The sequence below is a fragment of the Macaca mulatta genome, chromosome 16 (assembly GCF_049350105.2).
Source record: "Macaca mulatta isolate MMU2019108-1 chromosome 16, T2T-MMU8v2.0, whole genome shotgun sequence".
Lineage (NCBI taxonomy): Eukaryota > Metazoa > Chordata > Mammalia > Primates > Cercopithecidae > Macaca > Macaca mulatta.
In genome coordinates, this window is record NC_133421.1 from 92,700,771 (window position 1) to 92,714,393 (window position 13,623).

General features: G+C 53.4%; 2 protein-coding genes across 51 annotated transcripts in view; one reads left to right on the top strand and one right to left on the bottom strand.

Annotated features, from left to right (window-relative positions):
- B3GNTL1 (UDP-GlcNAc:betaGal beta-1,3-N-acetylglucosaminyltransferase like 1) overlaps nt 1–13,623 on the bottom strand; it is a 149,334-nt gene that overhangs the window by 45,601 nt on the left and 90,110 nt on the right. The gene's annotated exons all lie outside the window — the stretch shown is intronic.
- Nucleotides 8,097–12,801, top strand: LOC144336088 (uncharacterized). The gene is made up of 2 exons (XM_077973499.1): nt 8,097–9,634; nt 9,955–12,801. The coding sequence occupies exon 1, from the start codon at nt 9,152–9,154 to the stop codon at nt 9,551–9,553; it is 402 nt and encodes a 133-aa protein (XP_077829625.1). The 5' UTR covers nt 8,097–9,151; the 3' UTR covers nt 9,554–9,634; nt 9,955–12,801.

Consider the following 13,623-nt stretch of genomic DNA (forward strand, 5'->3'; position numbering starts at 1 on the left):
GAGAGGAAGAGTGCGTGCACACGCGGTGGGGGTGATGCAGAGAGAGGACGAGTGCGTGCACACGCGGTGGGAGTGACGTGGAGAGGAAGAATGCGTGCACACACGGTGGAGGTGACGCAGAGAGAGGAAGAGTGCGTGCACATGCGGTGGGAGTGACGTGGAGAGAGGACGAGTGCGTGCACACGCAGTGGGAGTGACGCAGAGAGGAAGAATGCATGCACACGCGGTGGGGGTGACGCGGAGAGAGGAAGAGTGCGTGCACACGTGGTGGGAGTGACGTGGAGAGAGGACGAGTGCGTGCACACGCGGTGGGGGTGACGCGGAGAGGAAGAATGCGTGCACACGCGGTGGGGGTGACGCGGAGAGGAAGAATGCGTGCACACGCGGTGGGAGTGGCGCGGAGAGGAGTGCGTGCACACGCGGTGGGAGTGGCGCGGAGAGGAAGAATGTGTGCACACGCGGTGGGGGTGACGCGGAGAGGAAGAATGCGTGCACACGTGGTGGGGGTGACGCGGAGAGGAAGAGTGCGTGCACACGCGGTGGGGGTGACGTGGAGAGAGGACGAGTGCGTGCACACGTGGTGGGAGTGACGCGGAGAGGAAGAATGCGTGCACACGCGATGGGAGTGACGTGGAGAGAGGACGAGTGCGTGCACACGCGGTGGGGGTGACGCAGCTGCCTCCAGGCATGGGTACTGGGTCTGGTGCTGTGTGCAGTGTGTGTGTGCACGTGTGTGTGTGCGGGCAGCATGTGTGCATTCATATGTGTACATGTGTGCTTCTGCATGTACATGTGTGCCCATGTGTGCAGGCAGCGTGTGTGTGTGCGTGTGTGCGAGCCCGGGAGTGGAACAGGACCCTCGACCCTTGACCCTCGGCCACCTCTCGGGCTGCACGCGCTACCCTGCACGCGTGACCTCCCTACCACGAACTGGGGTTTCCTCCTCAACACTTGCCCTGAATCACCTCCCGACACACTGGGGAAACGTCGGTGGTTCAGTTCTGGCTCCGACAGGAAGGGCCCTGGGTCTCGAGGTGGCTCGGAGGCGGCCAACAGTGCAGGGCACGGGGCTCTGGGAAGGAGGGTGGGGTCCTTGCCCTTGATTCCCCCCTTCCTTCTCCAACCAAGGTCTAGTGAAACTCAAGTTAATTCTCAGCAAGCACTTTTTAATGATTAACTCCCAGGACTAGAAAATTTTAAAACAAATTAAAAATAGACAAGAAAAATCCCGTGAAAATCTTCCCTAAAGTGACAGAATATGCATAAGACACAGCTTTTAACACGTTTTTTTTTTCACTTAAAATATCTGTCCTGATGGTAAACATATTTACATATTTTTTCTCTTAAATACTTACTTCAAATAAATATAAAATATAGGTTCCCCCAACCCATACTAGCCCTTGCAAAAAAGACACATTTGGCCTGGCGTGGTGGCTGACGCCTGTAATCCCAGCACTTCGGGAGGCCGAGGTCAGGAGTTTGAGACCAGCCTTGCCAGCCTGGTGAAACCCCGTCTTTACTGAAAATACAAAAATTATCCAGGCTTGGAGGTGTGCGTCTCTAGTCCCAGCCACTCAGGGGGCTGAGGCAGGAGAATCGCTGGAACCTGGGAGGTGGAGGATGCAGTGAGCCGAGACTGCCTCTGCACTCAGCCTGGGTGACAGAGCGAGCCTCTATCTCAAAAAAAAAAAAAAAGAAAAGAAAAGAAGAAAAGAAAAAGACTTATTTAGGGTTTTGTACACAGGACTGGGAAAAGGGAAGACACTGGGACACTGAGGGCAGATGCCACGGGGCGTGGCGGGCATGTTCCGTTCTTGGTGGACTGGGCCCGGAAGGGAGGGCCCAGCCATGCCCTGCTGAGGAGCCAGGTTTCCGCCGCCGAGCCTTACTGCTGTTTGGGGGGCTGGACAAAGCAGGGACTGTTCTCTCTGTTTACACTCAGCTCCACAATGGCGCAGCGCTCCAAGAAACGCACGCGGCTGCCGCGGCCCTGCCAGTCTGCAGAGCATCGTGTCTTTTCTGCAGGACGAGGCCCAGGCCACGTGAATCTGAGCTCATTTACATCAAGGATTTGAGCATTGTGGATTTGCTATCTATGGGGAGTCCTGGAACCAATCCCAGTTGGATACTGAGGGACGACTGCACAAAAATTAACTGAGAATGAATCAAAGACCTAAAAACAAGAGCAGAAACTATAAAATTCTCAGAAAAACAGGCGTACATGTTCTTTGGATATGACGTCAAATGCAACCAAGGAAAAAGAGTGTTAAGCGGGATGTCGCCAGGATGCAAACTTGGTGCTTCAGAAAGCATTCTCAGTACAGCGAAAAGATGCCCACAGCATGAGAAAAAATATTCGCAAGTTATAGCTCTGATAGGGCTCTGGTATCCAGAATATATAAAGAACTCCTACAACACAACAAACAAAAAAGACAAAAATCCAATTTAAAAAAGGGCAAAAGCCGTGTGAATAGACAGATCCCCAAAGACCACACACGCACGGCCACGAGGACGTGAAACGGGCTCTGCATCACGAGTCATCAGGGAAACGAAAACCAAGACACAGGAGACCCCACTTCATGGGCGTCAGGATGGCTATTATGAAAAACAAAACAAAAATCTACAAAGTAACACGTGTTGACCAGGATGTGGAGAGACGGGTCCCTCTGGGCAGTGCTGGGGCGAAAGTGAAACGGGGCAGCTGCCGTGGAGATGGTTTGGCTGTTCCTCAAGAAGCTGAATTACACACGGCCAGCAGCTCCGCGCAGGTCAACACCCAAGAGAACTGAGAAGAAAATACACAACAACGTCCATAGCAGCGCTGTTCACCACAAGGTGGAAACGGCCCAGCGTCTACCCAGATATGAACGCATCAACCATACAGACATGCACACGCACCTGCATGCACACCCACACGCACACCTGCACTTGCACCCGCATGCACACCCACCACACCCACACACCTGCACGCACACCCTCACGCACACCCATCACACCCGCACACGCGTGCAGTGGGATACTATTCAGTCACAAAAAGGATGAAGTCCATGTCACAACAGGGACAAACCCTGAGAAACGTGATGTTACGAGAACAAGGCTGACACAAAGGACAGACGTTTAATCCCACTTCTATGAAACACACAGGACAGAGGCTACCAGTGAGGCAGGAGAACAGGGTAAAGAGGCAGAGAACCTAAGGTTGATTCACGCTGACTTCCTAGGACGAAATCAAAAGGAAAACCCCCACTTTCCACACCTAAGCAACAAAAGGACCAGAGGCGACTCCCTTTGCAACCTCTGCTTTCCACAACGAATCAGACTGGGCCGGAGTCTTTGTTTGCACAGAAGTGTAACTTGGTAACTTCACTTCAGCCTCTGATTTGTTGCTTTCTGTAGAAGGAAAGGAAGTTCTGGAAATCGAAGTGGTGGTTGTACAACATGTGACTGTTTAGCACCACTGGACTTTTAAATGGTCGAAAGGACGAATTTGGTTGGGGTTATCTTAGCACGATAAAAAATTGAGAGAAGAGGACGTGACAACAGAGGCAGAAGTCAGGAGACGTGACTGAGAACTCGGGAACGCAGCAGCGGTGTCTGGAGCTGGAGGCAGGAAGGGACGCCGTCTCCACCACAGCCTCCAGGAGCCTTGCTATCGGCCCGAAGCCCACCTGAGACCCGGACCTCCAGGACCGGAAGACAAGAGGTGCACACCGTTGGAAAACAACACTCAGCCACGCGGTCAGACCAGGATGCTGCTGCGGACGGTGAGGGAAGTGGGTGTCAGAAGAGCCAGCGGATGGAGCCCTTGCCTGCCAATCTCGCCGTCTCTTTAGTGTGACTCTGCTCTGTGAAGCTCACTGTGGTCCGTGGGGTGATCACACCACAGCACTCTCCTGGGCGACAGAGACCGACCCTGTGTCTAGAGAAAGAAAGAATTCAAGCAACTGGCACAGGCCCTCACCTCACTGTCGGCCAAACCCAGGGCCCAGCAGAGGGTGCTTTAGCCACAGATGATGTGCACGTCACACACGAGGACGTGGGACAGTGTCAGATCCCGCAGCTGGGCCAACGCGAACGTGAAAGGGAAGGCAGCTCAGCCAGCGCTTCCTCTGAGAAGCTCCCTTCTCCACAGCAGGAACATGTGGCCTTCCACACCCGCCTGGGCTTGACGCTCAGCTGCTGGGCTGCCCCGCCTGGGCTGCTGGATGTGCACTGCCGGGAGCCCCATGCGCCCTCAGTGTGTGCCCCGACCCAGGGAAGGACGCTCTGGGGCCCCTTGCTTGATCCTTCCGTCCCTCACAAGAGGCCTGACTGCAGCTGCTTCTGTCCCTTCTGGTGTCCCCAGCTACTCCACAGACTGCCCCTTCCCTGGGCTGTTGGCCTGTTTCTGGAGGGTGGTTCCAGCCGCACCTCACACAGAGGTGGGGACCCCCGGCCCACCCTACACCACCCTGTCTCAAGAGTTCCACGAGTGGCTTATGTCTGCCAGCACAGGAGAGTCAGTGAGTTGGTTTCAATGGCATTTTTTCGAATCCCGTCTTCCCCTGGTCCCGCTTAGCTTGAGGATATTTCACCGGAGATATTTCACCTTCCTTCCTCTGAAGATAAACCATAAGGTATGTTTGTAGAGAAGAGCTCTCCTCATTAGGAGGGGGTGATAAGCATGGGGAGGAGGCTCAGATGCCATCACCGTCCTGCACTGAATAGCAACGCTCCAGCCAACGATGGACACGTCGGTGACGGTGGCCCCTTAAGACCGTGATGGGGCTGAAACACGACCCTCACCCCGTGAGATTGTGGACGTCAGGACGTCAGTGCGAGGAACTGCTCACAAGCGTGTGGCGATGCCGGTGCAGACAAACCTCCTGTGCTGCCAGGGCATAAAGTCACACACGTCAATTATGTACAGTATCTAATACCTGACAATAAACAGCTGTGTTACCGCTTTCTGTTTTTATGTACAGTGTGTATTTACTACACCACACTTTTTATTGTTATTTTAGAGTGTACTCCTCCTGCTTACTAAAGAAAGTTGGCAGGGTGGGATGGCTCTTGCCTGTAATCCCAGCAACTCAGTAGGCAGAGGTGGGGAGATCACTTGAGCTCGGGAGTTTGAGACCCACCGGGGCAACGGAGCAAAACCCTGTCTCTAAAAAAAGTTTAAAAACAGCCGGATGCGGTGGCGTGTGCCTGTAGCTGAAGTGGGAGGATCTCTTGAGCCCACTGGTTTGAGGCTGCCGGGAGCCATGATCACACCACAGCACCACAGCCTGGCGACAAAACGAGACCCTAACTGTAAAAAACCAGCCAACCAGTTACTGAGGAAGAGCCTCAGGCTGGTCCTTCAAGAGGCATCAGGAGGAGGCACGGTTCTCACAGGAGATGACAGCTCCACGCGCGTTACTGCTCCTCAAGACCCGCCGGTGGGACGAGGTACGGAGGTGGGAGACGGCGACGCTGATTACCTGACCCTGTGTAGCCCTAGGCTAATGTGTGTCTTAGTTTCTAACGAAGAGGTTTAGAAAGCAAAAAGGTACAAACAATTCTAAAAGCAGAAAAGAGCTTGTAGAATAAGGATATAAAGAAAAAATATTTTTGTATGCCTGTACAGTGTGTTTGTGTTTTAAGCAAAGTGCTATTACAAAAGAGTCAAAAAGTTTAAAAAGTAAAAAGGTTATGACGTAAAAAAGCAATGAAAAGCTAAGGCTAACTTATTAACGAAAAACTGTTTTTAAAAGTAAATTTAGAGTACTCTAAGTGTACAGTGTTCATAGAGTCTCTGGGAAGGCACAGTAGCGTCTGAGGTCCTCACATCCACTCCCTGCTCACTCGCTGACTCACCCAGAGCACCTTCCAGTCCCGCAGGCTCCATTCATGGTAAGTGTCCTATGCAGGTGACCACTGATCACCTTTTGTGCCATATTCTCACTGCACTTTTTCTTCTATGATTAGATGTACAAACTCTCACCCTTGTGTTACAGTTGCCCAGAGCATTCAGGACAGTTGCCTGCGGCACAGGCGTGTAGCCTGGGAACACTAGACTCCACCATCCGGCCGGGTGTGCACTAGAATCTACCATCCGGCCAGGTGTTCACCAGACTCCACCATCCGGCCAGGTGTGCACCAGACTCTACCATTATCCGGCCAGGTGTGCACCAGACTCTACCATTATCCGGCCAGGTGTGCACCAGACTCTACCATTATCCGGCCAGGTGTGCACCAGGCTCCACCGTCCGGCCAGGTGTGCACCAGACTCTACCATTATCTGGCCAGGTGTGCACCAGGCTCCACCGTCCGGCCAGGTGTGCACCAGGCTCCACCGTCCGGCCAGGTGTGCACCGGGCTCCACCGTCCGGCCAGGTGTGCACCGGGCTCCACCGTCCGGCCAGGTGTTCACTAGACTCCACCATCCGGCCAGGTGTGCACCAGACTCTACCATTATCTGGCCAGGTGTGCACCAGACTCCACCATCCGGCCAGGTGTGCACCAGACTCCACCGTCCGGCCAGGTGTGCACCAGACTCCACCGTCCGGCCAGGTGTTCACTAGACTCCACCATCTGGCCAGGTGTGCACCAGACTCTACCATCCGGCCAGGTGTGCACCAGACTCCACCGTCCGGCCAGGTGTTCACTAGACTCCACCATCTGGCCAGGTGTGCACCGGACTCCACCATCCAGCCAGGTGTGCACCAGACTCCACCGTCCGGCCAGGTGTGCACCAGACTCCACCGTCTGGCCAGGTGTTCACTAGACTCCACCGTCCGGCCAGGTGTGCACCAGACTCTACCATTATCTGGCCAGGTGTGCACCAGACTCTACCATTATCTGGCCAGGTGTGCACCAGACTCTACCATTATCTGGCCAGGTGTGCACCAGGCTCCACCATCCAGCCAGGTGTGCACCAGACTCCACCGTCCGGCCAGGTGTGCACCAGGCTCCACCGTCCGGCCAGGTGTGCACCAGACTCCACCGTCCGGCCAGGTGTTCACTAGACTCTACCGTCCGGCCAGGTGTTCACTAGACTCCACTGTCCGGGCAGGTGTGTACTAGGCTCCACCATCTGCCCAGGTGTTCACTAGACACCACCATCTGACCAGGTGTGTAGTAGGCTACACTATCTCGGTTTGTGTAAGTTACTCTGTGATGTTCACACGATGATAAAATCACCTAAAGATGCATTTTTCAGAATAGATCCTCGTCGTTAAGCAACACATGTCTGTATATAAAATTTCAGGCTTGGTTCCCCTGCACCTATCCCAGGGCCTAATGGGATACCAGACTCCATCTGCTACGTGGGAGGACACGTGGGTAGGAGTGAGCAGCACACAGGGGAGGGGGAGCAGGCACAGGTGAGGGAGGAGGTGTAGCAAGGGAGGGAGCAGACACAGGGGAGGGGGAACAGGTGCAGGTGATGAGGGAGCAGGCACGGCGGGGGGAGCAGGCCATAGGGGGGCAGGCAGAGGTGGGGGAGCAGGTGGTGTGGGGAGCAGGGACTGGGGAGCAGGGAACAGGCGCAGGGGACGGGGCAGGCAGAGGGGAGGGGAGAGCAGGCAGTTGGGAGCAGGCGCACGGGACAGGGCTGCTGGAGGAGGGGGAGTCCTCCCGGGAGCACCTCGGCTTGTTCTTCCTAATGATCCCTTTGGTCTCCTGACTGATTTTCGTCCCCTCCCTCACTGTGAGGCTGTCGCTCCCTTTCTGGAGAAACGAGAGAACCAGCTTCTGAGACTGTCTGTGGGTCCAGAGGAGCCGTGGACGGGGCTCGCTGGCACGTGGCTCCTCTGCGGCTCCTCTGGGATTTGCTTTGGGAATCTTGCCTGTGTTTTGCCACTACTTTGCACAAATAAATTCTAAGGAACTTTAATAAAAGTTAGAAATCTACTCAAGTGCCTTGGGTGGTAAACAAAATAAGGTGAAACAAATCCCACAGGTTATGAAGGCTCCCAGGTTCTCAGAGAGGACCACCGAGGCGTAGGGAGGCTCCCTCAGAGGCACCATCAAAGACAGAAGAATATTGATGCTCTCAGACCCTCGAGAAAAGACACGGGGATTACAGACTAACTCCACGTTTAATTAGAAATGAAAAGCCCCAGAGCTAAAGAAAAAACAAAGTATTTAATGAAAGGTATAGGCCTCCTCAGCTGTCTCTTTCCATAGGGTGATACGGCCTCTTCTGAGGGAAAAGTGTGGCATCTACACAGCTCATTTCCAGATTCCTGTGGCTTCTATACCTTATTTCTAAAGTCCAACTTTTTTGAAGACTATCTTTAATGATGACAAATTTTCCAGTACAGTATTCTGATATTTTAACACCCTCACAGCAATAAGAATAAACTCTTATGTGACATTCAAAACGATGGCTTCTGGATTTAATAAAGATACAGATATTAACAAAGTTTCATTTCTCATTAATATGCTTAGAGCAAGTTAGTAAATACCCCTTTTCTAACTCACTGAAACTCGCCAGCGTACAGGAAAATCCGTGCCACAGACACTGCGGAGAAACAGTACAGGCGAATCTGGTTTAGGATATGTGGGGTTTTCAGTTTCATGATTGATAATTTATTAGAACGAGGTAAAAATCACTGAGCTACAAAGGACAAACTTTTAAGGAAAAGAAACACTGAGATATGGAACTGATGACATTTCAGTCTTTCACATAGACCAGGTCGGTTTTCACCGTCTTCCCGGGAGCAGTGCTCCTAAGAACAGAAAAGGAAATGAAACGCTTTTCCCAGCACCACACGATGCCTGGCAGGATCGGAGGCCGGCTCTCACCTGGCACCTGGCCCTTGGGTGTCGGAGAGACAGGTGGGTTGGGGGGACTCAGCCTCTTCCTCCCCCTGGGACACAGGAGGAGACCCGGTGGAACCGAAGCCTACACCAAGGGAACCACACACTGAGTTCTGAGCCGGCTAAGAAGTTACCTGTGTGTAGTTGTACTAAGCATCAAACGAGCGGGCACAGAACGGCCAGCACCCTTGAATCTTACAAACAGTCAGACTGGGTCCCAGAGAAGTGACCCAAAGGAGACGGAGCTCAGGGGCTCTCAGGCAGTGGCCCCACAACGGTGCTTGGGCCGCTAAGAGACGCCCTAGGATTCGGCTCCTCTCCCGTGTGGACAGGAGAGGGTGGTAGAGACCAGGCATGCCCCATGTACCCGTGTGTTCCCGCCCTGCCTGCCGCTGACCAGCAAGCAGCCCAGCCCCTTGCCCCGTGGGGCGCATTTCCCGTGGGTCGAGGGGCGTTGCAGGCCAGCACTCCACGCTCCGTGGACGACTGCCGCAGCAGCGCTGTTTCTGACCCTCAAGGTGCCTGGTTCTCATGCCCCTCGGGCCTCCCTGCTTCCAGTCTTGGCCGGTTCCAGGCCGTCCTCTACGGAGCCGGCAGAAGGTCCCACCTCCACTCCCCTCCTCCCTGGGTCCTCATCAACCCTCGGCACCAAGCGTGGGGCCCCACTGGTTTGGGGAACTCCGTGCTGACTGAGGTCTCCCGCATGGCCAGCGCCGACAAGCTGACCCTGGACACCGTGCGTGCGAACCACACGGGCCCCTGAGGTGAAGGATGAGCTAGCTGGACGCTGACCACCCTGAGCAGAGGCCCAGGGCCTGGAGGTGGCTCAGTCTTGCAGAACAGAGCTGCCCATGGCCGGGCACGGTGGCTCAAGCCTGTAATCCCAGCACTTTGGGAGGCCGAGACGGGTGGATCACGAGGTCAGGAGATCGAGACTATCCTGGCTAACACGGTGAAACCCCGTCTCTACTAAAAAATACAAAAAACTAGCCGGGCGAGGTGGCGGGCGCCTGTAGTCCCAGCTACTCGGGAGGCTGAGGCAGGAGAATGGCGTGAACCCAGGAGGCGGAGCTTGCAGTGAGCTGAGATCCGGCCACTGCACTCCAGCCTGGGCGACAGAGCGAGACTCCGTCTCAAAAAAAAAAAAAAAAAAAAAAAGAACAGAGCTGCCCTCAGGAGCTGCCCACAAAGCAGCCAGCAGATTCAGGTGTGCTGGGGTCGGGCCGACTCGGTGCCTCCCCAAGGGGTCAGGCAGAGCTGCGTCCCCTTGTGAGGGACAGGAGTGAGCTCAGGCTGTAAATGACCCTCTGACTGCTTGTGTGTGGGGATCCACCCAGGGTCTAAACAGCACATTCACACCCCACAGGGGGGTGTCCCTGGCCCCACATCAAGGCTGAGGGTGTGGGGGCCACGTTCTCTTCTAGTCTGAACTGGGCCCTAGGGGTGAGCTGGGTTCCCCCACAGTTTGGAACAGCGGCAGGAGGAACAGGCAGGCCGGGAACCAGTGTCCACAAGGCGCGGACAGGCACAGGTGGAAGTAGGCAAAGAAGGTGGGGCTGGGACAGAGCCTAACTCCATCCTCCCAGGAACAGGAGGCTACTGTGGGGGAACCAGGGCCCCGGGACAGAGCCCGACTCCATCCTCCCATGGACAGGAGGCTACTGTGGGGGAACCAGGGCCCCAGGACAGAGCCCGACTCCATCCTCCCAGGGGCTGAGGCCACTATGGAGAGTCAGGGCCCCAGGCAGGGAGGGCGGAAGACGGTCCTGCTGACCCGCAGTGCCCACCTCGAAGGCCAGGGCAGGGGAGAAACGACGTAAGCCAAACGCTGGCCACTGAACGGAGGGAGCCAAATGGACACTTGGAAACATATTCTCGATTAGAACGAAAGCTCGAGGACACCCAGGAACAGAGGCCTGAGAGTAAGAGGAAAGGGGCTTACAGGCCGCGGCGTCGGAAACTGTGTGAATAAGGACAGACGTGGCGCCCCCACGCGGACTGTGTGTGCACCCGTGACTTTAAAACGGCTTGAGGATGGAACCCCACAAAAAGTAACACCCCCACATTGGAGCATTCCGGAGTGACTGAAGTCGGGTCTTGGGTTGCTTCGAAGGACTCCGGCGTGCTCAGGGTTCTGAGGGACGTGAGAGCTGTTACGTGACAGTGGTCTCCACCCCTCTGTGGACTTAGCATTTTCAATTCTAAAAAAACTTTCCTCTGTTTAAAAGCACTCACGGGATCTGGGATGCAGCTACAGCGGCGAGCAAGCGACGCCCTGATTCTCAGGCTCTCTGGGGGTCTGGGGTGCAACTCGAAACCCCCCACTGGTGAATCCCATTTCTGGTCACCGTGAAAGAGCTAGACCCCTCTCCCTCTGCAGACAACTGGAAAATCAGACAGAGTAGTGAAATGGCCGTGTTCAGGCACCAGACGCCGGGCAGGTTGGTGACCCCCGAGACGAGAAGCCGGCAGATTCCAGCCTGGGGCCACGTGGGGTGGAGGGAGCCAGGCCTCGGACAGCCTCGTCTTCACGCTGCCTGTGTCACACACGAGGACGGAAACGTACGCTCTGGTACTTCCTGCGGTTTCTGTCTTCCCATCACCGGGGTTGGGCGCCCCGTGTTTCCGCTCCATCCCAACCGCCGTGCGCCTGTTTTTCCATTTCCCAAGCTCCTCCTGCTCCGGGCCTTGGCTGGAGGTTCCCACAGGTGGCAGCAGTGGGCAGTCATCACACAACCCGGACCACCTCTGGCTACGTGGGCGGTCATCAGGCGACCTGGACCACCTCTGATTACGTGGGCGGTGGGCAGTCATCACACAACCCCAGCCACCTCTGGCTACGTGGGCGGTGGGCGGCCATCACACGACCCGGACCACCTCTGGTTACGTGGGCAGCCATCACGAGACTCAGACCACCTCTGGCTACGTGGGCAGTGGGCAGTCATCACGCGACCCAGGCCACCTCAGGCTACGTGGAGGGCATCGGGTGTTTTCCGCTGCTCCCCAAGTAATTCCGTAATTTTAAAAAAGCACGTGCTGTTTGTACCTAAAATCCTTTACTTCCATAAAAACAAGCCACGCGTGGCCTTTCCTTTCCCGGCTCCCGGGGCAGAACTCCCCTGCCTCCCTCCTGGGGTCCCCTCTGCTTCTCCCCCAGCCTGCAAGCACGTGAGCCCCATCTCACACCTTCCTCAATTTGCTTCCTAATTTTAGGGACTGGCTCCAGCAAATCCCTGAGGAAGGTTTTATCAGAGATGGAAAATTGTGAATCCAAATACGAAAAGGTTCTTATGTCTCTGCAGGTGACTGACACTTTGGTGAGGCACAGAATTCTTAGTTCAAACTCCTTTCTGTGAGAAATCTGAAACAAGCGTCCGTCTCTCCTGGATTCCGCTGCCGTGAGTGAGGAATTCCGGGCACTTCGATTCCTGCTCCTTGGTGTTTCTCCCTCCGACTGTGCTTAGCTCTGAAGCATCCTGACCACCAACCTGGACCAGGTCTCGTTTCCCACACGCAACACCAGGTGAGCCCTTCTAATCAGGTCACTCACGCTCTTTGGTTCTAGGAAATTTTTCTGTATTCTTCTTAATTTACTTCCTTCTATTTTTTAAAAACTCTGATTTTGCTATGTCAGACCAGCTGAAGCTGGGAGAGAAGTTTCTCAGAATGTCCTTCTCAGGACAAATCCAGGTTGAGTCTGGAGACGAGGAGGAAGACGCCATTGTTCCCGCATGTCAAGGGCCTATTCCGTCTTCTCCGCCGACCCCAACAGTCAGCAGCAGCCCCACCCATTTCCCAATAATCCATGGGCCACAGAGGAAGTCTCAAGAGAAATCTAAAATGTATTGACCAAAATGAAAATGGAAGTACGTTGTAAACCTGTACAATGCGGCTAATGTAAAGGGAAGTTGGTGGCTCTACACGCCTACATTAAAAGAGAAGAGAGGTCTGAGGACAGAAAACTCAGCTTCCACATTAAAAAAACTGCAAAGGAAGAGCAAAATGACACCCAAAGCAAGCAAAGGAAAGGAAATAATAAAGGCAGAAATGAATGAAATTGAAAACAGAAAATCAATAGAGAAAAGTCAAACCAAAAGCTGGTTCTTTGAAGAGATTAATAAAATTGATAATAAACTAAGACTGATAAAAAAAGTGAGAAGACCCAAATAACTAATATCAAAAATGAAAGGGGATATTACTACAGACCTCACAGATATTAAACGCGTCGTAAAGAATACTATCAAATAACTCTGAACACACAAATTGGACAATTTAGAGGAAGTGGATCAATTCCTCAAATATCGCAAGCTGCCAAAACTGTGAGTTTCATTACACCAAGAGAAAATAGAGTCTGAACAGTCCTGTAACTTTTAGGTCTATGTTTCTGTAAGGTAGCAGTGGACAATTAGAAAACAAAATTAAACACACAGTAGCATGTATAATTGCCTAAACCAACAAACCCAGAAATACTTAGGTATAAATCTAACAAATGTACAGGACTTGTACACCAAAAACTACAACATGCGAAGGAAGGAAGTCGAGGAAAATGTCAATAAATGGAGGAAAGGACAAATCGTGAATTGGAAAACTTTATAGTAAAGATGTCAATTCTATACAAATTGATTTATAAGTTTCACTCACTATCAAAATCTCAGCTAGATTCTTTGTAAATATAGGCAAGCTGATTCTAAAATTTATATACAGAGGCAAAAATACTAGAAGAGCCAAAAAAAAAATGTTCAAAAACAAGAATAAAGTTAGAGGAATCACATGAACCAATTTTTAGACTTGGTCATCAAGACAGTGGTAGTGGGTTTGACAAAGGTCCAAAAG